Source organism: Venturia canescens, chromosome 6 (genome assembly GCF_019457755.1).
Source record: "Venturia canescens isolate UGA chromosome 6, ASM1945775v1, whole genome shotgun sequence".
NCBI classification, from domain to species: domain Eukaryota; kingdom Metazoa; phylum Arthropoda; class Insecta; order Hymenoptera; family Ichneumonidae; genus Venturia; species Venturia canescens.
This window is the reverse complement of record NC_057426.1, coordinates 7162253-7188741: the sequence shown is the minus strand read 5'-3', so window position 1 is coordinate 7188741 and position 26489 is coordinate 7162253. Positions and strand designations below refer to the sequence as shown.

General features: G+C 41.4%; 2 protein-coding genes and 1 long non-coding RNA gene across 5 annotated transcripts; 2 read left to right on the top strand and 1 right to left on the bottom strand.

Moving 5' to 3' along the window:
* Nucleotides 1-7: 7 nt before the first annotated feature.
* LOC122411945 (RISC-loading complex subunit TARBP2-like) lies at nt 8-2833 on the top strand. Of its 3 annotated transcripts, none has more exons than XM_043421072.1 (2): nt 8-228; nt 1463-2833. In XM_043421072.1, exon 2 carries the CDS (start codon nt 1476-1478, stop codon nt 2589-2591), a length of 1116 nt encoding a protein of 371 aa, XP_043277007.1. In that variant the 5' UTR covers nt 8-228; nt 1463-1475; the 3' UTR covers nt 2592-2833. The 3 variants fall into 3 exon arrangements, with proteins under 3 accessions (XP_043277007.1, XP_043277006.1, XP_043277008.1); XM_043421071.1 differs by lacking the exon at nt 8-228 and adding an exon at nt 257-583; XM_043421073.1 differs by lacking the exon at nt 8-228 and adding an exon at nt 649-923.
* Nucleotides 2762-24150, bottom strand: Dhc1 (Dynein heavy chain 1). The gene is made up of 29 exons (XM_043421066.1): nt 23997-24150; nt 23334-23573; nt 22668-22825; nt 22026-22249; nt 21643-21920; nt 21206-21379; nt 20793-21022; nt 20527-20726; nt 20199-20422; nt 19854-20029; nt 19590-19772; nt 18646-19292; nt 18309-18563; nt 18025-18185; nt 17677-17940; nt 16366-17268; nt 15403-16208; nt 14994-15201; nt 14362-14748; nt 12957-13830; nt 12407-12683; nt 11603-12044; nt 10051-11414; nt 6341-9918; nt 5970-6196; nt 5572-5883; nt 4876-5327; nt 3457-3751; nt 2762-3291 (listed from the first exon to the last, which is right to left on the bottom strand). Exons 1-29 carry the CDS (start codon nt 24087-24089, stop codon nt 2905-2907), a joined length of 14019 nt encoding a protein of 4672 aa, XP_043277001.1. The 5' UTR covers nt 24090-24150; the 3' UTR covers nt 2762-2904.
* Nucleotides 24151-24818: 668 nt separating this feature from the next.
* Nucleotides 24819-26201, top strand: LOC122411843 (uncharacterized). The gene is made up of 3 exons (XR_006261239.1): nt 24819-24972; nt 25037-25243; nt 26002-26201. It is a non-coding gene; the product is annotated as an uncharacterized lncRNA (long non-coding RNA).
* Nucleotides 26202-26489: the final 288 nt, after the last annotated feature.

Here is a 26489-nt window from a genome sequence, read left to right as displayed (position 1 = left end):
TACAGACGGGTATATTTATATATATCGACAGATATGTATTTTGTATATCTATATTGATATAACTAAACCGGAATAAAAGCGCCGTGTAAAAGTAGTCTTTGATCGACCGTTGAAGTTCTATTTGTGATTCGAGGGTTTCCGTTCACAAGTGTTGATGTTTGATGTTAAATTGTGAAAGTTTTGGTGATTTTGAGGTTATGTATGGGACGCGTACTCTAAAGCGTTCAGGTAAGAAATACTATACATTTTGTGTACAATACCATAAAACAAAAATTCAGTATTAAAAGATTATCAATTCATATACATTTTTAAAAATTATCGATTGTTACGAATCTAAAGTGCTACTCAAAACAACATAAAAAAAAATGCTGATGTTGTATAATATACGATATAAGGAAATATAAAAATACAAATTGCACTAAAACTCTGGAGCTATATGAGAGAACATGTCAGGATGTCAGTTAACAACTCTCGTGCTCTGCTCTCGTTTGAACGAATATATGATTTATTTTTGGTGTAACAAATACCAACTCGGAGGTTGAACAGTGTTATTGTGGTTTTCCATTTGAATTAATGCATGATGGTAAGATGATAACTGGAAGATAAGATTAGCAAGTATTCAATCTCTATTGAAATTTTTTTTTTTATCGTGGATGACGAGATCTCTAAACATATATACGACGAAGGTTATATGGCATATTGCATGATAAGTTTTATTAACACAAGTTGGAACTGTAATTTATCTTAAACAACAAAAAATGTATAGAAATATTTCCGACAAACAGTAATGTGATTTACTGATAAAAAAATCTTCAGTCATATGCAAGGTGTCGGTCGTATCTAGAAGAAATTTTAGAGGTTATAAATTCGCGTTTTTGAGAATCTGATAGAAGTGAAAGATAGCATCAGACAAATAACTGCAGGTAAACATTGATGAAGATAGTTTGCTAAAAATAAGGAAAGTAAGTTTAGCTGGGCGTTTGTATAAATTCTCAATTTAAAAAAACCTATTCAGTTTGAAAATGTTTCAACTGCAAGAAAATTTTTATTTTCATAGTATAACTAGAGACTCAAAAAAAATGCAATAGTTTAGAATTATATGATATCTAAACTTTTCATCATAATTGTGCGATGATCCATCGATAGAAAATCAGCTTGATTGAAACAATGAAAAATCTATATAACATTGAATCAAAAATTGATTGGTTTTACAGATATTTGCAACAGCAACCAAGAATACTCATTAATTTTTCTGATTATTTCAATTGTTCATTTATATTGCCTTAGATCTTGATAACTCAATGAAAGTTACATTGGGCAAAACGGTTTCTTATTGTTATTTTTTCAAAAAATTTGATTGACACTGTCATAAGGAAACAAATGTGGTCCAATATTCCCCAAGTAGCGATTAACAAAAATTCATTTTGTTTCTGTCTCAGCAAAAAAGCGCTTTGCTTTGCAGGAATCCGTGATTTATGTCAAAGGTAAAGAAGCTTAGAGGAATCCAATTAATAAGCACCCAGAAGAGAGCTTGTGATGTCACAGAAATGAACGTGAAAACAAATGTTTCGATCCTTCAAGAGATGATGGTGAAGAAAGGGACGCAGCCAAATTATGATCTGATCCACGATGGGGGTGGAACGCACATAAATACATTTACATATAGAGTAACGTGCGATGGCTTAATGGCAACAGGAACGGGGCGATGTAAGAAAGATGCGAAGCATACAGCTGCAAAAAATATGTTGGAAACAATAGCAGCAGCAAGAAGTCTGCCTCAATTGCCAGCCACGCCGGTAGATTCACCGGTAAGAACACCGTTGCCTGAAAAACTACCGGCTTCGCCAAAAATTTCACCCAATGAACCATTCCTCAATGCGATTGGCGAACTCAAAGATCTTTGTGCGGAGAACGAGCTCCAAGATCCCGAGTACAACATGATCAGTGATGTTGGACCCCCACATGCTAGAATATTTACTTATCAATGCGTAGTATCGACTTTTAAAGAGGAAGGCAGGGCCATGACAAAGAAACAAGCGAAACACGAAGCTTCGAGGAAAATGCTCGAAAGGCTCAAGGATGTGGTGTCTGATCTTACAGACAAGGAGAGTGTGTACGCGAGTTTGAAGAAAGACCAGAAGGAAGTAGACCTGAATGCTTCGAATTTATTGGCAAAATCAATCTACCCTGAGCTCACCAAGACTCATCCAAAAAAACCGAATCTCGGTGTTAAGGTAGCGGAATTTCATTCGAAATTGAAAAAATCCTTCAATGAGGAATCTGTACCAAAGAGGAGCGAAGTTGTCAGTAATCTTGAATCTCTCGTTCAATACGCTCAGGACAACGAAGAAAAGTGTTATTCGGACTATCTTGACAGTATTCAATCGAAATTGGCAGAATTTCTCAATTTATTAAATATGGAATTGTGCTATGTTCTCGAGGGGTGTGACAACGAAGTTAACAAAATATTGTTCCTCAAAGTAAACTCAATACCGGATATTGTTGAAATTGAGGTCGGCGAAGATATTGTTGCCATGAAAATTAATGCTATAAAGAAAGTGCTAAAAAGTTTTCAACTTTTATTGGAATAAATTTGTTGTGCGGAAGAAAAAAAAAGACAAAAAGGGGAAAAAGTTGAATATTGCCCTTTGACAGGGACGTGTGATATCAATTAGATAAATCGTATGTCGAATTATGAATAAATATAAATTTATATATTTTTGTTTTGCATTTTAACTTTAAATTAAAGCGATTGCGATAATTTTATTTTAAGGTTCTGTATTTAGAGATTATCCTCTTCTGTTGGAAATAAATTTTTTCATTTTCACAACAATCTTATTTCCTGTACGTTTCAAGAATAGCACAGTGACAATATTAATTAAATACAAATACAGGCAATTTAGTTTATTTGATATCACACAATAGAGCGACACCGCGCAGTGTCCAATGGCGCGGATTGTGATCGGTTTCGAAGTCGATCGAACCGACGTATTTTTGGTCAGTTCGCTGCGGTTTTCTGTATATAGGACATTCGTACAATTTCGGATCTTTGCCAGCCGTTGTGTTGATCGCATAAATGTAAATAACCGGCATTTGCTCGTAAAGTACTTTTGGCTTGCTCTCAACGAGTTTAGAAAATTTGCGATCGAGCGATGCACCTTCGAGGAACAAACCGTGCACGTATACACCCTCTTGGACTGGCTCTTTTATGTCCTCTTTGTTGTGACGCGTTATCAGGTTTTGAAGAACTACAGAATCCAGGGCCCAGCCCTTGTGGGCACGTGTGACTTCCTAAAAAGACAATCGATTCAAAGCATTGAGATTTCAGTATTAAAGTCGATTTTTATTCGCTCTGTTGTCATTTTTACCAAAGCATTCTGTATTTTCTCACACATTCATTTCGATGGAACTGATTACAAAAATCCTTTTTCGCAAAATAATTTTTTTACTGCTCACCTGCCTCATGGCTGTTAAAAATCCTTGTGGATTAAAGAATCCAGTCATCCAAAAAACATTGGGTCTGCCATTAATGCACCAGTGCCTAAATTGTGCGTCCCTCTCCAAAAGTTCGGTGTACCAAAATCCCAGAGTGGCTGATTCCCACGATATTTTTTGCCACTTTTCGGGTATTCGAGCGTCGTACATAGCGTCGAGCGACTTTCTCAGACCCTGGCTCATCACGATCGTCCCGTCTATAGCCAGCCTGAGATCCGTTAGAGTTGATTGGACTTCACCGATTACGCGAGTAATTCTGAAAAGGCAAAATGCAATTCTTCGAAAATGCTCCCTTCAGTTCCAACAGTTCGTGCTTTTTAGAATCTTTGTAGTTCCGATGTTTTAATCTTCACTATCCTGCAAAAATCTGTCGAACTAAATTTATAGAAACCATCAACATTTTAAAATTTTTCATTATTTTTTATTTTTACAATCTACAAATTAACAAACAAATTTAACAATTTACAGCATCCACAAAAATAGGAATTTTACCAATTCTCTCAGATTCTGATCACAAATCTTTCAATTTTTTTGAAATCACCGATTTTATCTTATGATTGATGTTCAAAATGTCTACTAACTGTCACTATTGAAGGGCAAGATTTTAGTTTGTTCAAAAAAGCCTCCCAATCAGTAGAACCCTTTCAACGAAATAACTGCGCTCGGGAAAATAAAAAAAAAGAATTCTGGAATCCCAATTTTTAATATACAATTTAAAGTGAGTTCCCAACAGAAAAACTGAACTTAACAAAGCTTGAAGTTTTATATTTTTCCTACAGAAACGAAGTTTCTACGTGCTACATTGGTTCGAGAGACCAATTAATAAGACATTTCCTCCACGTGGTACGTTCAAAAAAGGCTTCAATTCGTAAAATCCATCATAAAAAGAACTTGTAATGAGAAATCGTAATTCATCACTACAATTACACCACGTTTGGCATCCAATCTCCATGTTCATACACAAATAATTAGTGTGACTTCGTAAAAATGGCCTCGGAATAAAATTGTACATAATTACTCATAAAACCATAGTCCATACTTAATAATAATTGTACATTGCCCGATAGGTTGGATCGGAGAGGTGCGAGGGGAATCTGGGCTTACTCATTTCGATTCCTAATCATTTCACCCAACACTCTGGGGACATGAGTCGTCCCCACACTTTCGTCAAGGTCACTTTCGTCAATAGTTGACTCCAAGAAATAGCAAGGACAGAATAACGAAATGAAAATTTTCTGTTACTCGCTTTTAGTCATTTTTGGTATAATTAAAAACGTGCTATAACGGAGGCTTTGGAAAAAGTTTGGTCACATCGTGGGTGCAAGAAAAGAGCAATTTGCGTTGTGCACGGTTGTAAAGTTTATTAGAAAAGCGACTCGCCTGTCGATTTCTTGGCGTAGGAAAATGTTCATGGGCAGCAAAGCTCCCATTCGTTGTAAAGCATCGCGGACCTCGAAAGCATTATACTGTTTAGGCAATTTGTTCAGCATGTCATCAGCGAGTCTATAGACAACGCTTTCTCTCGTTTCACCGCCCTGCGAACCTCCTTCTTTCGGCTGTACGTTCAAAATAGTGTCCAAAATAGCTTTCGCAGTATTTATTTGATAGGTGATATCTGCATTTGAGTGCAATCCAAATACTTCTGGTGTATCGTTCGCTGGCAAGCAGTTTATGTAATCAACGTATCCGTGAATGTTGCGAGTCTGAGGAACTCTGTAGCCACGATAAAACTCGAAACCTGGTCTGAGTAAAACGTCACAGAACCATACGTGAGTAAATGTTGTCAATAAACGTTTGTCGAAGTCATCTGTCACTCGGCCACCGTATTGGACCTGAAAATATTATGTCTTTAAGAAAAAATTCAATTCGTTTCTTCGACTCTCCGTCCTTGAACGGAGTTTTAGTTTAACGTCACACTGAAGTCCATTTCTGACGTTGAGATAATCTTCGATTTGCGATAAACTTCGCCAAATCGTTCAAGCACCAATCCAAATAGTTTTTCAAACATTTTGAATCTCGCTTTAATTTGATAGGAAGCGCTTCGAGGTCGTTTCCATCGATCGATTGCCAATTCACCTCTCCAAGCATGTAGCAAACTGTCGGCCACGACACTCCTTTTTTCGGGTCCATGTCGTCCAAATGATTTTGAATGAATTGAACCGAGGCGGCGAAGTCTGCTTGGTTGAATTCGTAGGGTACGTTCCAACCGAGGGGACCAAATTTTCGTCTTTCTTGAACAACCGTATGCAGGAATGCGACAGCATAGAGCAACGGTGGCCATTGGCCTTGCGTGCTGTAATCTAAGATATCCTGGGTAACACCCTGGTACGTTCTCTTCAAACTCGCCCTTATACCTTGAGGAGGCTCGTTCGTGAACTTGATCGCCATCTGGAAAATTTATCCCACGTTAATTCGCTGTGACAACGCAGCGAATTAAAAACTTCGGAGTTGTCACTTCGAACGAGTTTCCCAACCTGCAACAATCCGATTGGAAATTGCGGGTGTACTTCGGTCGTCATCCAAAGCCTGAAGGATTCGTGAATATTATCCGTCTCGACCAATGCGTCCATAGCTTCGGTACAGAAAGGCAGCGAAAGATGAATGTTTTGCAAAAGGACCCAGCATCCGGCGTTCATTGCGTCCGCGATCATACGACGCGCATGAAACTCTTGACCTTGACCCATCGACACTGATTTGAGTGCTGGAAAAAGAGGTTGTAACGATTCGTCATTTTTGCTACTCGCGAAAACGGAAAGTATAAATTCTGGCGAATTTATACTTTCAATATGATTTTTCAGCGACGATGCAATTGCACAGAAAACGATTCATCGATTGGTCAACTTACGAGTAGCCTTTTGTTTCGCCAGAGCAGTGATTTGAGGGCTGGGATCAGAGCCGATCGAGAGAATACATACGAGGGGTGTCCTAGGTTCGGATTCGAGCCACGTGGCTTCGAGATCCAAAATCTTGGCTTCGCCATACTCCTTGCCGAGGGAGTCGATAATGTACTTTTTAGCTTGCGACAAAGTTCGGTCAGGACTCCAGGAGCGGATGAGCAAAAGTTTTCTGAAGACGTCGAGACTCTTCTGATAACCGCAGGGTAATTCCTCTTCCTCGGGTCTCTCTTTTTCGTACCAAATTCTCCACTCCCTTTCGGTGAATTCAATTTTCGTGAGAATTTCACCGAAAACCTCGAGTTTACTGATTTCCACGAGATTCAACCAAGTTATATCGAGAATCCATCTGAAAGGTTTGGGAGTGACGGCGTTGAGATCCAAAGAGGCGCCACCTTTGATGAAAGCCATGAATTCTGTGTGCGTTATTTTGCCACGGTGACAATCGATTTTCATGGCGAGCATCAGCGTGAACAGTGATTTGTGTCTCTCGTAGAGACTCCTCAAAGTGAAACCCCAAACTTCGTAGGTCAGATGGTTCAGTATAATCTCAATTCTTTCGCTAGTGACAGAACTTTTGGCAGATTTAGTGATAGAATTGTCGAATATCGTTAAAAATTGTCTGAGTGAATTCTGGTACATGGTATTGACGTTGCTCATTTCGACAATGAGGAAGTAGAGGATGGACCCACGTCCAGCAACAGCTCGGAATTCCTCGCGAGCAATCGTAATCTTCTTTTCGGTCAGAGCTGAAACTTGGAGTTTCTCATTGACGGATTCAGCAGTGGATTTGGTCTCTCGTAGGACACCGATCAAGGCCTCGTCGTCGACGAGTGATCCTTCGGAAGAAGTTAGTCGATGGAGCAAAGTACTTTCCAGTTCCTTCATCGATCTTTGATTGGTCATAACGGACTCGAAAAGCGCGACTCGTTCAGCCTCCAAGTCAGATTTTTCCATGAGGATTACGCGACCGAGTAATTGATCCTCGAGACCTTGCATCGTGACGGTGAAATCGATGATCGATGTCTTCGCCGATATTTCAGGACTGTACGCAGGATTGGGCAGCTTGGTCGTAATGTAAAGCATGAAGCCTGGCATAACGTCGCACTCTTTGTCGCCAACAACGACCTTTTCGATTGATCCGGATTTGATGAAATTCTTTTCTAAAACGTTGTCAATTACAGGATCGAGCTCTTCGGCAACGTCTTCAATGAGCAACGGCCTGCCCAGAGACAAGCTGTCTTCGAGGTGTGATCTGAAGTACTTGTGATTCAAAGATGTGATCTGCAGCTCGTTGCAGCTCTCCTTGTTCTTTATCCACATTTTGCCCTGATTCTGTGGATCAACGAGGAGCGGATAGGACGAGGACTTGGTGACGATCAGGGCATTTTGGACGGAGAGATCGTCGTTCGGTAAGCCCTGCAAAGTCCACTCTGAAACCGTCGCAGAATCCACTAGCATATTTATGATATTGAGATCTTTGGTGAAGGGGATGACTCGACTTGTCAGAATATTCATCCACGCCTTTACGAGACCGGATCTAAAATGTTGGTTGTAGGGACCGCAGTAGGACAAAAAACCCGTGGCTAACAGAACGTCGCCGACTAATTTTCCCAGTTGCACTTTGAATTCTCCGCTCTGTTCGGTCCAGCGAATCTTCTCTCCACCCAGACCATTGATGAGAGCAGTCGCAGCGGTCATTTTACGTAAGCAAACGTTCGCTGCGTCCGTCAGACGTTGTTTCTCCGAGACGGCATTGTCGTACTGTTCCTTTACTCCTTGCAGTGCCATTTCTCTCTCGGAAAGTTCTCTCTCAGCATCTGCGAGATCCTCCATCGCGAGTTTCAATCTTGCTTCCTGCAGGGTGAGATTAGCCTTTAGTGGTAAAACTTCTTTGTTGACGGAGTGAAAGAACGCCATTGCTTTGGTCCACGACAAGAGGCCTGCGACATCACCGCAGACTCTCCGAGCAGTTTCCATGTTGTAATCTTCCATCTTGAAATAGGGCTGCAGCAACTCTACCATCTCGTTGTTGATGATGTCCTTCGGGTAGTTTTGGAGCTGCAGCAGGAACGTGGTGCTTGCCATCATTTTGAGAGACTCGCCCCAAGAAGGCTTGGGACAAAGGGCCGTGGGGTCTGGCACGACGGGACCAATTTTTCGCTGGAAAAGTATGAGCACGCAGTCCATGATTCTCATGATGAGATGAGGAGGCCGACCGAGCTTTCTCACGGTTGCGATATGCGCTGGTTTTATCGTGTTCAGAGCAGCCTCAGCTTCTTCGAGAGCCGGCTTCGCGGCTTCCAATTTCTCCTCCGCGACTGCTTTCTCCTCGGCAATACAACCTACCAAAACTTCTGCTTTTTCCTTGACTTTTTGCACCTGGTTTTTGAAGGTCTCGGCCTGCATAGCACGCTCCGTAACTTCGAGCAGAACTTTTTCTGCCTTTTCCGAAGCCTGGACGAGCTCTTGCTCCATAGCTGCGAGATCCCTTTTCAGCAATTCTACGGATATCGAGGCTTCCTCGAGTTTGGCGAGCCCCGTGTCCATCCGTCTGGCTCCTTCGCCCAACTCGTGCTGCTTGTTTCTGTAGATGTTTTTGTAACCGCCGATAAAGTTGAGATAAGATTTCGGCGTGACGTGCGTAGCTCGGCGGAACCTCTGGAAGTACTCCGCAGACGTTTCAGCTACGACGTCCTGTATCGAGCCCAGAGCGTTGACCAAATGGCTCTTGACTTCGGGGCTGCAAGCGATTTCGAAGTCGTGAAGAAAGTGATGAGCCACCAGGACCAGAGCGTCACGAGGCCAGGGCTGGAACCAATCTATCGTGCAGCCGGATATCAAAGCTGGAAAGCGTTGAGCACGATTACGAAATTTTTCACCGACGGGTGAAAAACAAAAGACGACGTGAAGGTTCTGACAAGTTCGCTGCAAAAAATACTCCATCACGAGCTCATTGTTGAGCGTCTTTTTCGGATTCTCTCGTTTCATCGTCGGCGTTAGCTCGGATATTATTTCCGCTTGTTCGTCTCGCGTGAAGAGATTGCTTATCACTCCGGAGCTCAGTATGTTGTTTAGATACTCGAGGAAACCCTCCTCTTTGATGTCCAGATCGGTGAAGATGAAGGTCGTCCCTTTACCTTGACCTCCGCAAGAACGATATAGAAATTTAAGATCTTCCAAGAAATTGGCAACGTTGTACGACCTCGTCAGTGTTATTTGGAATGTTTTATAGCCGGCTATAAAAGAAGAGAGCTTGGTCAGACTCTGCTTCCCGGAACCTCCCACACCGACGAGCATCACGTTGCCACGCGGATGTCTTATAACTCGTGATATTTTGACCAGATGCAGCATAGCGTCTGGGAAAAATACGAGATCCATTCCAGCTCCTCTCTGCATTTCGTTGAACTGTGCAAGAAACATTTCCAGCCGATCCCGCAGAATTTGATGATCGTAAACCGGCTCGTAAACTTTTGGCAATTCCATGTCCGCGTCTTCGCCTTCTTCTCCAGTGGGCTCGGGAGCATCTCTGCAAAAAATTTTACGACGTGTTAGAGAAAGGGGATTCGAGCAAACACTGATTTTTAGAGTGGCTCCAAATTTAAATTTTCTCACGTCCACGCTTCATGCAATTTCCAAAATCACCGAGACGAAAACGCACCTCATAAAATCCACGAAAGCCGGTTGCTCTTTACCAATCATTTCGACGTACGCCTGTCCGAGTGTTTCATCAACGACGGTCACAAGTTCCCTATCGAACCAATCCTTGTCCGACTGAAGGGTCAGCCTGTCGCTAAAAACTCTCGAACATTCGTGCTTCCACAGCAGCATGAGGGAGTTTTCCTTCTCGATAACGGTGCACAATGTGCCGACCATACCTTGCCAGATTCTCGACAAGTCGCGAAGACTGAATACGTAGTGAAACTTAGCAGGAGTTGGCAAAAGTCTGGCTCTCGTACGTAGCCAAAGGATCCTCGTCATGGGAACCATTTTCTTCACGAGGCTTCTTATCTCTTGAGAAAATCCTCTCTTCGTATTGTAGTGACCTTCCCCAAGGACACTGAATATTTTGTCGATCGAGGTATCGTTTGGGAGTGTGCAGTTGAAGATGCAAAACTGTCGTTTCAGTCTGGACGGTATGTCGTTCCTTCCACCGCCCGGTTGACCCATTGCAGCGAGAAATGTGACGTCGACTATGGTCGTGAAGTCGCCTGGTTTCTCGAGGGAGTAGAAACCTTTCATGTCCATAGTCTGGCGCACGATTTCGTTGGTTATTTGATCGCCCCACTCGTTAATTTGTGGCAAATTCACGTCGTCTATGAAGACCAACATTTTCTTGCCTCCCGGTGGACCAAAAGTATTGCCCAGACGTTTTTCTACGTAACTTTCGATGGTCTTCTGGAACTGGAAGGGTGTCGTGGCTGAACTAAAGTTGAACGATCTCCCTAGAGTGGTGTCCGGGTTGGTCTTTTTCATGTAGGACTTCATCATGATCGTTTTCGCAGAACCCTGTTCACCGGTCAACAAGACAGCGCGATCTTGACGACCAATGAGGTCGATGAGATATTGAATTCTCACGTTGTCGACTATCGGGACCAATATGCTGTTGTAATCGGGAGTGGCATAATCCGGATAAACGTAATTTGTAACCATCGTCGTCCAAGTGTCCCACTTGCCCTTTTCGTTCACCATGAAATCAAATACTTTAGCCTCTGGATATTTATCCGAGGTTGGAAGATCGAGACTTTCGAAGTTTGTGCGAATATACTCGTCGTATTTTGAACGGTCGGCGGTCTCGAGCAGTGCACCGATTCCCCAGACGAGAGAAAATACGTAAAGCCTTTTCAAGTGTTCAGCCGTCATTGGCTGCGGCTTGTCTCTCTCCAGGTCGTCCTCGTCCTCGACCTCTTCGAGAGGCACTTCCGGCGGGACGAGTCCTTCCAGAAGACACAGCATTTGACGGATTACGTTGCACTGTAATACTTTCATCGCAAGAGTGAGAGTTTGAGTACTCCAGGCGTATATCTGCAAGGAACATAAGGGGAATGAACGTTCAGTTTGAAGCTTTTTCTCTTTTATTTTCATTTGATCCTAAACCGTTCCTGGATCATCGAATGGCTTCCATTGATTCAATTTTAATTCTTCAAAAATGGTACTTACTGACGTGATCTGACTTTTTCATGTAAACGAATAGTTTCACCAACGGTGTCTACCTGTGCAAAGGATTCGTCGAAGCCCTGTTCCAAAACTTCCTGTTCAAGGACCGTTCGACTTTTCAACCACGCGGTCACGACTGGCTTCCAATCGAGACCTGACGAGCTCATATAAACCATTCCATTGCGCGATACTGTGGCTGGACTAGCATTATCGATGTTGTGTGGCTCGAAAATAATTTTGCAAGTCGGAGCCATTGAGAGCCGATCACCGTTCGCCAGAGTCAGGGTTTTGTTATCGTCGAGCACGGAATTCAAGTTCTCGATCCAAATACTGTCGACAGGTCCGTCAAGTACCAACCAGACGTGCTCCTCTGGTTTGATCTTCAACGTCTTGCGCCACAGCGCAGAAAATATACCATCGGTCCAGTCGTTCGTCGCCACGTCCAAACGACCGAACATTTGAGCCGCTGTTATGCTCTTTGGATTCATTCGCATTTCTCTGATGAATCGATTCAATTAATTATGCCTTCAACTATTTAAAAAAAACATGTTCGCCCCTCATCGTTTTTCAAGCTTTTGAAAAACATTCCAAAAGATGGAGGAGAACATATATTTTAAGCATAAATTCTATTCACTCATTTCGTTCAAATTCGAGAAGAATTTTTTGAAAGAAAAAATGCATGCTTGATGGAATAGAATGAAAAAAATTGAGTGACAAACTGTAACGAAGCCTCGAGTTCTGTCAGCCTTTTTTGTTTATTTTGATCGATTCACCTACAAATGGTTAGTCACGTCGACCCTCCAAGAAGATAAAAAATAACGAGAGATCAAAGCCAATTAAAATGGTCGCTCGTATCTCACCGATGAAAATCTCCACACTGTGATAAAGCTCTCATCAAGACGTGAATGCAAGTTGTTTTTCCAGCTCCTGTTGGTCCCAGAGTCATTATTCCGTGTCGCACTCTTTGAGTCTCGTAGAGCTGTATTAATTTCAAAACCCAAGGCGGATGGTACACCAAACCAGCTTCTTGTACCTGTTGGTCAATAGCAGCCTCCAACTCTGGATACGAAGTTTTCTCGAGGGCTTGATTCGGAAATAAATCTGCTACGAGTGATATAAAAAGTGGCTCATCCTCGTCTGGAAATAATGTTCACTTTTATCACAAATTTGATCTGATGTGAAGAGGAAAACTCGACTCATCTAGTACGATAGACCAGAAGATAAAAAATTAATCACGTTTTTGGAATGGCGTTGAATTTTGAATGGAAAAGCTTGAAAGTTTAGGTAGGAAAGTGTGAATTTTTGTATGATGGTGATTTCGTACGTGACACTGATTTGAGGCTCCAATTTTGTGTCTTTCCGGTCAATAAAATCGTAGAAATTGAAAGAAATGTTTTTTCATAATCTCACCAATGAGTTTCGACAAATTCATATCCCTGAGAACCCTCATGACGATCGTGCTTTCCGAATCTTTCGAGTTGACTCTTTTCGAAGCTCCGAGAGTCCTCAGAACAGAAAGAATGTTTCTGAGGCCAAAATCATAATGAACTTGTTTGGTCAATTGTTCCTCGCACAATTTGTAAAGAGTGTAAAATTTTCTTGCCAGTGTTATATTCTCGAGGAAGCCACAACTGGCGAGTTTGACCCTGATGATAATTTGTCTGTCAGGCACCATCATGGCGACCGTGCGAAATTGTATTTTCAAATTTTCTGGAAGTTCCTTTCTGCCGGCATAACCGGGATTCATGGTTATGAAAATCCCGAGCTCAGGACACATTTCGATTTGATCACCGTCAGTGAATACAAATTGTTTTTTCTTTTCCTTCTTCGCTGCGAGCACGACGGCGACCTGTTGAGCTGCTACCGAAAGAACTGGAAGCTCGATCCTGTTGAACTCATCGAAACAACCCCACGAGCCACTCTGTGCCAATCCTTTGTAAATCCTCCCTAAACCACGGTAATCCATTTGATCGGAACAATTGAAAACGACCACGTATTTCGCCAGCGTCTTTCCCATGTCCTTGACCGTCTCGGTTTTACCGGTTCCAGCTGGTCCACACGGTGATCCGCCCATCGACATTGACAAAGCTTGAGCGAGCGTTATGTAGCATCTGTCTGTCAGTGGTGTTATCACCAAACGCTCTGTACATCCGAGATATTCGTTTTGATAAGTGAACTGTACATCTGTGATCGAGATTGCCGTCTTGTCTAAATCTTCTTTGAAGTAAAAGCGACATTGCTTCAACCACTCGAAGTCTGACACCGTTCGGACGTTTAGGCGACACTGGATTGAGAACATTTTTACTTTTTGGGATTCTCACAACTGAACACCAACAATTTTAACCGGAGGATAAAAATGTTAATTTTTTTAACTATACACTGGAAGCTTAAAAAAAAATTCTAAACAGATCATCAAAAATAATTGGTTTCTCACAACGAAAGACGAAAAATTAAAAAAACTTTTAACTGGACGATAAATATTAATTCTTCTTAACTAAACATCAAAAGCTTGAAAAAAATGCTAAACAAATAACTAAAAATTATTGATTTCTCACACTAATCCTGATGGATTTTTGACAACTCGCGCTTATTGCTTTGAATGCTCTAATAAAATTATCCACGTTCATTATTTTCGTCATCGTTCAATTCGAAGTCGATTTTGAAACTGAAAAATCGCGCAGTGATTTGCTTTACCAAGTTTCGATCTCCGGATAGTCAAGCGAAAAATTATTTTAGAAATGTCGGACACAAATTCAACGCTGTGCGTTGAGTATCATCTTCAAGGATGAATTAGAATATAAAAACGAAAACTTACAAGAATATCGAAAATGTCACGTTGATGAACATGAATAGTGATCAGCGTTTCAAATTTGATGCGATCAATTTTCGTCAAATCTCTGGTCGTCTGATCGATGAGGGTATTCAAGAGTTCGAGGAATCGATTGTTCGTTTCCCCCATGATTTTTTTGTCTGCTCGTGCCTGCATAAGCGCCAATTCAGCATCTCTCGTCCAAATCATTTGAATTCCCAGGATGCCCACTTGAGCAGGCATTTTATCCAAGAAGCTGAGTATGTTGAAATTTTGATCATTTATCATCGTGTGCGATTGGCGTATTATCGCGTGGAGCGATTGTTGCGATGTTTGGAGGAGTTGCATTAACCAAGTTTCCACCGATCCTTCGGCTCGTACTGCTCTCTCAAGCTGTTACAATGGTTTACCAAAAAATTGATTCGATCAGCTTAAAGTGAGCACGGCTAAGAATCGAGTATTTTTGAACACCTAACACTGATGTTTAATGCTAAAAGTTTTGAGTTAAAAACGATTTTTTCCTGTGAAATTTATTTATCTTCGGTCACGTTCATTTTGCATGAGGCTAAAAATGACTAAAATGCAAAGAAGCTTCAGATATGAATCATTGAAGTCCAGATTGATTATTTTTCACATACCACGATGGTTTCACCTTCGGAAGACACGATAGCCATCATTTTGTTGTACTCGATATCGTGAAACTTGACATATCGTGTATTGTCGAATATTGAGAGAAGATGGTTTTGTATGGTATGAGAATCCGAAGCCTGTCCGAGAATTTCCAGTAGCGCTGGATCAGAGACGAAGAAAAATCGTGGAAACATCATCCGTTTCTTTTCGAGATACCTGGACACAGAAAAGTGAAAAAGCTAGAAAACTCGAGGCCTTTAGTAGCATTTCAAGAAAAAAGCAATTTCCTAGAAGATCAATCGTCCCTTAAGTTGATTTTACACGAAAACTGGACGATAATCATCAGATGACAAAAAACAAGAGCTTGCTCTCGAGACTGCTATCGTACCTTAAAAATTTGATTTAACGGTTACGTACCCACTCAATGATTTCTGGCACAATTCCAACTGCTCCTGAAGATGTGGCAATAATTGTTTGAGTAAGTCATCGCCAACGCAGCAGGGAACGACACCAGGAGTTTCGTGAGCTCGTTGCATGATTTTTTGCCAACTTTTGTCGATCTTGCTGAACCTTTTGGCCTCTTTAGGTAATTGTTTAGCAATGTCACCACCGACGAAGACTGCTTCGAGATAAACCCACATATTTTGGACCAAGAGCCATCGCTCCAGTATTTCATTGGTATTGGAAAGGTCCGAGAGCCATTGTTGTATTTGTTTGCGGAATGGTGCATTGTAACGATTGGACATTAAGGAGCCAAGAATCATGAGACTGTCTTCGAGTTGTCCGATTGTCTCAGCGGTGGTGTCGCCTCTCAGCAGTAATTCACCACGATTATTGAAGGTCATGAAGGTCAACTCGTGGGACGTCCATTCGTTGACGACCTGACGCAATTTGGCTTCGATGTCCTTCTCCTTCATCGCGGATATGCAAATGTCCTCGATGTCCTCTTTGTATTTGAGGAGCGGAGCCTCGAGGATGTTTTTCAAACAAAAACCTTCGCTCTCAAGGTCGAAGGTGTAGCCTGTGACTTCGACGATTCTTTGCCAATGCCTCGGCTTCATTGCTTTGTTCGCCATCAACTCGAGAAGTGGACACATGTCGTTGAAATCATCGATCGTCTTTTTTAGTGCAAAAAACGCTGGCCATTCTTTCAAACCTTTTGGAAGTTTGCGACAGCGATTTTGGAACTCCATCAGCTCGTTGTTTATCTCTTCGATGTTGACCTTCGAAATAATTCGTCAAGTTTTATTGAATAGAAATCAACGAAAAGTAAATACAATTTTATAATTTCATTGAAAAATCATACAACATTTTTTGTAATTATTCAAAGAATTTTTAATATTTTAAAAAAGCGAATAAGCTTCGAATCTAAAGTCCTACCTCGCCCCAAGGTATGTCATAATAACTGCTGACCCTGTCGATAACGTCGTTATAGAGTTTGTACAATTTTTGGAGCAAATTTAATTCCTTTCGAATCTGCGACAACTCGGGATAATCGGTAGTAGGAAGGCCGAAAAGTTCCTCGCCACTTTGGTAAGTCTGGAGTTTCCTCCACATGCCATCGAAACGATTTTGAAAGAGGATTTGTCTGTCGGATGCTTCTCTGGGTGTGAGACCGGGTTGCATGGGTCCAGTGCATCGATATTCCTCGCAATAGGCTTCGTTGTCGATACGAAATTTGTCCAAATTGTTTCTCAGCTCTTCTTCGAACTGGGGCTGAAGTTTCAATAAAAGTACGTGGCTGTCTTGGGCTCGACCCAGAAGCTGCTGCCAGGTGTACCGTAAATTATCGACTTGCTCGAGGCACTCTCGGTCGACGGGCACTTCGTATCTCGTGACGATGTTGAAAGCCTCCTCGATTGGGTCTATTCGTAGCTCCATATCGACTTCTTGCTCCCGAATTTTCTTCAAAGTGTCCATTATCAGCCTAACGTCGTCGAGGTCACGAATCTGACGATCCAACTTGCGTTCCATCTCGTTCATTACCGCATAAACGTACTCCATTTCTCGTCGGTATTTCTTCTTCATCGCTTGACCAATCTTGTGGGTCGATGCTTTGATCTCCGTGTACAAACCGTATTTCAATTTCTCCGTTGATAGAGCTATCGATTTTGCGAATAATATCATGTCCGGTTCGGTTGCTAGACGATCCTCGAGCTCCCCGTGCTTCCGAAGTGTGCTCTCGAATTCCGTCAGTGATATTAACAACAGCTCGCGAACACTTCGCTCGTTCTTCCACAAAAATTTGTACGGCTTCCAACGATCCATGAAGTCGAGCAGATCCTATAAAAAGTTTTCTTTCACCTCCGGAAATCTTCAGCCATCATGAAAATGCAGCACAGCAGTTCATTAGGGAATATTGGTCGAGGCTCAATCTCTATCGGGGCCTATTTCTAAACTGGAAAAATTGCATTTGGTGGAGTAAGATTAAACGGCGGTGGGACGGATTCGTGAGAATATCAAGAGACACGGTAGCGGCTCGACGTCAAATATTAGAAGAACAAACCAACGTGTAAGAGAAAAACCAGCGCGAGCCCTGGCGCACTCTTACACGTAAATATGCCGATTTATGACGTCATAGGAAAGTAATAATCCGCTTGAAATTTATTTGTTCTGGTTCCTAAAGATCAGAAGACCACTGAGAACCATTTAGAATTGAAAAATGTCGAATTGAGTGAAGCCTTGAGGTACCTGACGAAGTTCTTGAGTGCAGGAGCTCAGCATCGATAAAACTTTGGCCACTTCCTTGTTTTCCATCACCATAGTTTGAAAGTTCCTTTGCTGTACCGGAAAGGTTGGTCTCTCTTCGGAAATCATTTTGTAAAGTCGTCGTCGTCGAGCTTTCGGATCCTCGGGTTCGCCATCAATAAGTTGCCGATCATTATTGCCCTGAGCTCTCATGACGGCGTCGAGGAGATTTCTTTTCGGGGCCCATCCAACGCCTCGCCAAGCATTCTTCATGTGAATTTCGGACAAATTTAACGACCCTGAGTTCTACCTAAAAGCCTGCATTTTTTGTAGTCGATTAAACGTTCATACTTTCGTCCCTGCGTTCCACTGAGCAACGCCCTTCGACACTCCGGCGATTGCTTTGCCTGCAGCGGTCAATGCTTCTTGCACTTCCTCGAGACTCGGTTTAACGACCACTGAAGGAATCATCAGAGTCGCTTGCAGAAGGAATACCGGAAGCGGTGGCTCGTCTGCAGCAAAAAATGTGCAATTCCATTTTTTTCCTTCACAAATGGAAATTCTTGAAATACTTATGCTGCTTATTTCTTTTCTGCAATTAAAATCGCTTGGCCAAAAACCACGAGTTCACGCACCAGGGTCGCTCTCACGAACGAACCTCCGTCTTATGGCATCCAAAGAGCTCCTCGTTACTTTGATGAGTACATCGACGACTTTTCTCGAGTAATATCGTCTCATTTCCGAGACAGCGTTGCGCACCATTTCCTGCATATTTTTTGACAGACCGCCTCCCGGCGTGGTGAGCAGTTGATGAGGATCGTCGAAGCAAGCCCAGACAGCAGTCCAGTCTTGTTGCTGTTGAGCAGCTTCGTCATCTCCCCCTTGAGATCCTAGAAATATTTGTTCATTAATTTCCAACGAAACGAAGTTTTTGTCGATAGATTCAGTTTGAAGAGTATTTATGTAACTTGCCATCGGCGTTGCTCAAATCGAATTGATCTGCTTCTCGGTTTGCTTTGAACAGAGCTGCGGCGTTTTTCACCAACTGCAAGACTTCCTCGACTGCTTCTTCGACCATGAGACTTCGACGATGCAAATCAATCGCAGCGAGCCTGCAGGCTTCTTCAGTTTTTTCTACAAATTCTTCGATTCCCCACGGCTCACCCTCTGGCAATGCGTGGAGAGTTATTTTCTGCATGCTCGCGAGCACCTGGAGAATTCTGTTGGCGTAAACGTCGTGAACTCTGGTTATGAGAATGTCAAAGGTTTTTATCTCTTCCCGGGTTGTTTGACAAAAATCTCGCCAATCTGGATTCGTCCACGTTATACTTTGCAGGGCTGGTACGAGCAGCGAAGAAACGCGCACCAAATGAGGGAGCAACAGTGGCCTGACTTCCAACTTCACGCGTCTAGCGGTGGACACGAATTCTTCTATCACCAATTGTAATGAATCGTTTATCAAAGTAAAATGATCTCGTTTCACCAGGATCGTCAAAGCTACCACTGGCACTTCGAGCTTCAATTTTGCCAGACAATCAGCTTCTCGTAAAAGCAACAATATTCTACCCTCCAAATTCACTTTGACTCGATTGGTCTCTCGATCCACTGCTAGCAGAGGCCTGAAAAAATCACACGCTCTTCAATGGCTTTCCTACAGATTGAATGTTACTAAATCATGAAAATAATTGATCGATCGTTCAGAACAATTTCAAATCGTTCGCTGTTGAACAATTCACTTCGAAAATATTTCAACGTTGTGTCAGAAAAAATTAAGATCTTTATGGAGGTTCATTGGAGTCATCAACAAATGAGCACAATTTTTTCAAATTCAAATCATGAATCCATCTACTCAATCATTTTCCCCTCCAATAAAAAATTCTAAAGAACTTTGATGGCTTGACGATAGAGAGCTTTACTTCTTCAGACCATCTTCGATGACCCAAGAATTTTGGTGTGTCCAAACTTCGGCTATGTCCGTTTGATATTGTAGTAAAACTGCGATTGCATGGTTGTATCTCCGGACGAGGTCGGAAGTTAGGGGCAACGTTTTCAGGATGGGATGAGTGCAGACGGAAGCTGCTAATTCGTCCAGATGTACTCTTAGCAATAACGTTGAAAAAAATTAATCCAAGAAAACGATAATCTTTGGGGCTTTAGAAAAAGTAAAGAAAGTTTATTACTTTAACGAATGGGCCCAAGTCAATCTCCCTGCAATTGGTGGCATGTGTCTGGGTAAAGGAGGATCGTCTCGCTGCTTTTTGAACAGCTTCAACGTCCTTTCGACTTCTTTGTCACAATATTTCACCACCAGCTGATATTTTTCGTCCAATTTAGTCAGAGGAATTTTCTCGCTAACCTACGAACACGTGAACGTTTACACTGCGAAAGAAATCTCTTCGTCTGCTGCCACGAGGCACTAATTCAAAAAATTCGCATGAAAATATTATTCGTTACAGTTTTTGTGATTAAAAAAATAAAAGGAAATGAAAGAAACTAAAAATGAAAGCAAAAGCGGGAGTAAGTACTTTTTCGAATCTTGTAAGGAACCGAATTCCCTGAGGGGTCTCCCACACATCGGCGTAATTCTTCTCGATAATGCTTCCGATGCTTTCCTTAAGTGTATCCATTTTCGTCATAAACACGTCATAGTCTTTGTCGAATTCGATGTTCCTCGGGTCCAAGTAATCATACGTTTTGCTGGTCGCTATTTTTTTGCCTTCTTGAAAAGTTTTCGTAGCTTCTTCGAGAGCTGGAAACAAGAAAAGTCTTTTTGCACGAGGACGAAATTTCACGGGACTACTCGATAAGCGAGGAATCGATCGTATTTGAAAAATTACATTGCACCATCTTTACCTTCTCCCAACAGAAGCCCTTCCATCCGTCTTTCGAACAATTTTTGATAATCATCGATGAGGTCGAACATCGTTAGAATTTTTCGTATCCTTGCACAGAAAGAGTCGAATCTTCCGAAGACGTGGGTTTCCGAAAACGAAAATTCTTGTTCCGTAACTGCTGGAGAGCAACGCACGAGTCTGTACGTTTCTCTGTAGGCTCTGTAAGAATGAAATGTACGAAGATTGTCGAGAGGGATCATGGAGCTTTTTGGATTTTTCTTTTACTTGTTCAGTCTCAAGCAATGCTTCAGTCTTGATCTTGCAGCCGCCCTGTCCAAATCCCAAACAGTTTCACGCCCCCTTTTTGTCACGTAATCACGACACGCCACTATCATTTGATTAGTGATTTTGACCATCAGTGACGATGTTCTTTCCGATGTATTGTAATAACGCGATACACTGTAAATTAGGCGCACGGTTTGAAGAAGGGATACCAGAGAATCTCGCATTTTTACCTTGAAAAATAATCGTATTTTTTAGTATTCAAAAATCTTTTGGAGAAACTCTATTTCCAATGGCTTATGAGCACAGAAATTAGGTTCTTATCGATCCAATGCAGTTGTGATGATTGAAGGATTCTCAAAATGTCTGCTGATGTGAGAATGTATGAATCTCATCTCCATACAGGAATTACTTACTGGATCGTCGAGATAGAGACAATGACAGCACTTTTCCAAAGCTTGTATAAATTTAGCGTTATCTTTGGCTTCATTGTAACAGTACGTGACTTCGTCTTCGGCATCGACCCAGTCTTTGATTAATTTTGATCGCGAGACTTGCAAGCAAAGAAGTGACATTCGAACCTCGTGACTCTGGAAATGAGAAAAGCGAACAAATATTTCATAAATGACGATTTTATTCAGTAAATACTTTGATTAATCGCAGCTTCAGTGCCTTCGGCTGAGTCTCATTTCGATTGTTGCCTAAAAAACGTTTTTTTTATAAAATTTAATCGTTTTAGTGTTTCCTGCAGCTTAATTTTTCATCGTACTTTTTTCAAAGCCTCGTTGCTATTGCATTCGTTTCATGACTCAACCTTCGTGAACAGCCTTTTGGTGCCGCATTAGTATCGTACCTGAAGACGTCCAGCAAGTTGACTGAATTGAGCACCTCGCCTCTTCCAATATTCCAATTCCTGTTGAGGTCCTGAACTATCATTTTCTCTTCTCACTTGTTTACTTTCAAGAATAAAATCTTTTAGTTTTTTAATCCAAACTTTGACACGATTTTCGATTTTTTCAACGATTCCTTCTTTCGCTACGAGTGCTTTGGCATCCTCAAAATTATTGATATCGTCCATCATTGACTCACCGTCGTCGAATATGCTACCTTCCTGCGCCACCATCTCGCACACTAATGAAAAAAAATCAAAAGACATTATCGCGGATATTGATCAGATGAATTGTAAATATAAGAGGCTCGGACTGTTGATTGGCAAGGGTGGAATCGAAGACTCACCTTTGAGAGCACTGCAGAACGATCTCAGGCCAGGCAAAAGGAGGCTCTTTATCATCGGGCAATCATCCTCATCTTCGGTTCCCGGGTGCGCGAGTGCGTCCATAAAAACTTGCTCGACGATTCTCTGTATCGAAGCTATAACACCCACTTTCGCGGTATCTATAACGCCCGTGTAAAGATCTCGATGAAAACCTTCCTCCGGCAGTTGCTTCGTTGTGTTGATCCTGCTCTCAGTGATAAATACTGTAATTTATTTCTCCATTTTTTTAAACGCTTTAAGTAGTTTCTTTCACCCTCTTTTCCGTTTTAGAAAAAAAATTGTTTCAGTAATTTACGTAACTTGATGAGCAACGAATTGAATCGCTATAAATAACGATTAACGAGCAGTAAATGACTGCGTCAGGCTTCGAAACAACAGCATCTTGTTCGTAAATTATAAATGTTCAGGTAAATCTTGATCATTCAATTTTGAGCGAAGGTTTTTTTTCATTATCATGGGGCTGACTGAGCACGAATTGAAAATTTGTCCAGAGAAACTTTTACTTTCGATTAACTATTAGAAAAAATTCATTTGTCTCCATCTATTTTTTCAAATAATTCGTACAAACAAATTTCGTTCGAGAAATTTGGAAAATTACTTGCCGAAACATATAAATGCAAACTCCAGTGCAGGGAACTTGCCAGCCATCGGTAAGAAAAAGCTTCTTTTTCGGAGGCTCCTTCGATTCTTTGGGGTCTTTGACCTTCGGTGTATTTGTACTTTGGCCTGCCCTCGATCCACCTCCTTTCGCAACTGGGCCCTTAGTGATCATCCAGAATTGTTCAGGCCTCACATAATTATGTCACGAAAATGAACGTGAGCCAAATCTTTTAAACTCTTATAAAAAATGTCAACCAATCCAATCCATGAAATAGAAAACAGATTTCCCTGAAATCCCTCAATTCATTTCTCTCGCCAAGATCACTCGATCGCCAGTTCAACGAACCATTGAAAGCAATTCACAAACGAATTCGCAGTCCAAAAGATTAGGCAACATATTTAGCGACGATCATGAGAAAACTTTTCATTTGAATCTCAGATGAGAGTGCGTGAAAGGAACTTCAATGCATCTGGATTAGCATCATCAGTTATGTCAATCCTTTCCTCGCAATGTATGCACGCATAAGTATAAATAAATATAGCACGAGTTGCATAATAATAATAAATGATACGTCGATGATTGATGATACGAAGAGCATTAAGCGCAACACAAAAAAATTAACGTGTGTGCATGTGTATGAATAAAAAATAAATAAAAATTTCTATACCGTATCTGTTGAACGTTGTGGCTCGGGCTCTTCGACGTCCTGGTAGTACCAGACGAGGGTCGCTCTCATATGAGGTAGAAATAACTGATTTATCTCGTCGAGCATGCCACCCTCGAATACGTGGTCCATTACTTCGTGACGTGGCAAACCGGTCGCGTCGACGAGTAACTGAAACGCGAACTCCAGCCTCGGGTCCATCTCCCCTCTTCGTGCTTTCCGCTCGCATTCTTCTCGCCTTTTCTGTTTAAGCAGTCGAATCAATTCTTTTAATCCCTTCGCGATTGCGTCGACGAATGTTTTTTTTTTTCACGATTTTCATTCTTGATTTTGCGGTGATTTAACTCTTCGTTCAGAGCCGGATTTCTCCCGACGAAATGGTCAGTGCGCGGTATTTTAGCATTTCTAGAATCACGAGCAACTATCGAACTGGTTTTATGAGGAATTTTCAGAGCATTTTCGAAACGTGTAGGTTTTTCGTTCGAGTTTTATGCTCGATTGGTTCTCGAAATGAAATTTTTAGTTTTTGACAATTCGTACGAAAGCTTACATCAATTTAATTTCACAGTTTAAAAACAAGTTCCTCCCCCAACGGGGCTGCCAGAAGCACTCAATTTTGAAAGGCTTTCTCGCAACTAATTATTGGAAATTTAAAAGGGTTTGAACCTGAAGTACATCACCACTCGGCTCATCCTCATCGCTCGAATCGTCAGAATTATCGGATTTGTCATAAACGACTCTTGGACCCTGAACGAACATAGTGTTTTAATTAGTGCGACAGTCAGGTAGGGAGTTTCCCTTACGACTGTGGAAATCGTCCGTGTCGAGGCGAGAGATCGTCACAAGACTCACTGGAGTCGCAAGACGTTGAGGTGATTGTCGGATTTCGCAGAAACTGCTTAGGGTGACGAAGGAAGGTGTGTGCGAAAGCAAGAGAGGGTTGAAACACACGTAACGGGGAGTGAGACTTTTTTGGAAGGGGGTGTACGAACGTTGGATACCTCCCTCGTGTCTGGTACCGACTATCAACGCCTCTAAATATATCCTGTTTGCTTGCACACACGTTAGCTCTTCTTCCTCAGATAATCGAAGGGCTTGTCTCGTCCGAACGTCAGTCGATGCCTTACATGACGCGAGCGATTCAGCCGCTTCCGGTGGGATACCATTCGGCAAAATAGCCCCTTTTATACAAATATTCGTTTTTTATTTAAAAAATTAATAGATATTTATTGTTGTTGGAGACATCTAATTCAAAGGGTGGATGCAAAGAGGATGTTTATTGATTTTGAATTACTATTTCAAACTTATAAAATTTTCTTAGCTTATAAAATTTGGTGTTAAATTTCCATTATTATGTGACAGTTCAAAATAATGTCAAAATTTGCTGATTTCTTTATTTCGGCTCAGCTGAGGGCTCAGTGAACCAGACTTTTGTATTGATTTCTGGTGAGTTCAATCCAAATATATTGATTTTCAGGTAGCTGGTTGTTGAATTTTGAATTAGTGGCGGAAAGGAGACGTCATGATAAATTTCGATACTAAAGTGGGAAATCGAAAGTCCATTTATATTAAATTTAATCAACATTGTGATTAAATGGAACTGTGCGAAATATTGACGATTAGCTGAGAAATACAAAGAAAGGTTTTGACTCAATCGACTTTGTGAGATTCAATTCGTATGGGAATCTATTTTCATGTTGTTTCAGATGATTCGTTTACAGGTCCGGATCGGGGTCAAAACGCATTCAAATGCTCAGATATTAATGCCAAAACTTCCGGCCAAGCCACATGTGAGTTATTGCGAGACACCTCACGAAACAAAATATGTGCCACGAGTTCTATTGTGGAGAAGATCAATCAATATTCCATCAATTGAAGTTTTATGACCCATTCACTGAATACGAACGTGTGGTGTAAGTACGATAATTATTGAAATTTATTATCATTAAACTTCAATTGCACATTCATTATCAGTGAACACGTGGATTGCTGTCATCGATTACATAAAAACAAAATTAGTTTATCCTCAGGCAACATTTATTCTTCAGTTTCTACTTTCTGATGCGTTCACTTCGTCGTAGTTATTCGTTTATGTTATCAGCATTGAAATTCCGCAAAAATGATGAAAATCATGCCCTGAATAATGAGCAGTAGATACTAAACTCGAATTAGTGAATCTTAAACTCAACATAGGAGTTTCTAGCTCCTGTTTCGAGATGACGACTGTAAGAAGCATCCTGATGGAGGAGTGATCTCATTAAGGAGTAGTCTAACGAGTTTACTGCTTAGATTAGTCGCTCCACAGTTCGTGAGAAGTGTCGACAGTGGTTTCTGCATTCAACTCTTTCCTAATAATTATTCAGTAGTTTTGAGTGTGCTACACTGAGAAAAAAATTACTGATGTTATTGCAAAAGTTTTCTTCATTCAACTGCAATGTTTTCGGAGAGAATGAATCTGCAGTTTGATCTAAAACAATGTTGGTCATTAAATCATTTTTAACCTTGCAATGATCATACATTCCATTGGCACTCCTTAATTCCACATTTCGTTGTTGCAATGACTATTTTCTCTCAGTGCACTCTAGTTGTACTGATTTTGACTTAAAATGAGTATCTAGGAATTCGTGAATCATTCTTTCGATCGATTGCTCAAGAAAATCTAATTTCCCAGATCCCCTGTCACCTGCGTCGTAAATGTTGTTTTTATAATGATGAAAATGCATTTCGAACACCGAAGAGGGAAAGAGCGAACGAGATGTAAAAACATCTAAAAAGTTGAGAAATAAAAAAACTCATAAAACTGGAATGAACCGGCGGTGTGTACAAAGTCCGGAAACTGTTTGTTCCCTCAATAAAACAGTAAAAAGTCAATTAGCGTATAATTAGCAACTACAATCGTGTTGAGTATTTTCCCCTGTTTCCAAGCCTATCTGCGAGCTATTGCCGGGTAGAACGAGCCCAGACCAGGAAACGGGATGGCGTGTGAAGGTGAGTTTATCAACCTGATAATCGTCTGACTCATCGTCACTGTTACTACTTTGCATTTTTACACCCTCTCACGCATCGGCACCTTCTTGCACAGGCGCCATATCGTATAACTTTACGATGGAAGTTGGGATTCCTCAACCATATTTTAAAACAACTCTTCTTTGCATATCT

Bases quoted from the DNA above. Each gene is read 5' to 3' on its own strand.
- LOC122411945 (XM_043421072.1), top strand. From the start codon at position 1,476: ATGTCAAAGGTAAAGAAGCTTAGAGGAATCCAATTAATAAGCACCCAG.
- Dhc1 (XM_043421066.1), bottom strand. From the start codon at position 24,089: ATGTTCGTTCAGGGTCCAAGAGTCGTTTATGACAAATCCGATAATTCT. The intron at 22,250-22,667 runs GCAAGTAATTTT...CACTGAGAGCAG, and splicing joins GTTTGCATTTATATGTTTCG to GATCAACACAACGAAGCAAC. The intron at 17,941-18,024 runs GTATGAACGTTT...ATTCACATGAAG, and splicing joins AGTGGAACGCAGGGACGAAA to AATGCTTGGCGAGGCGTTGG.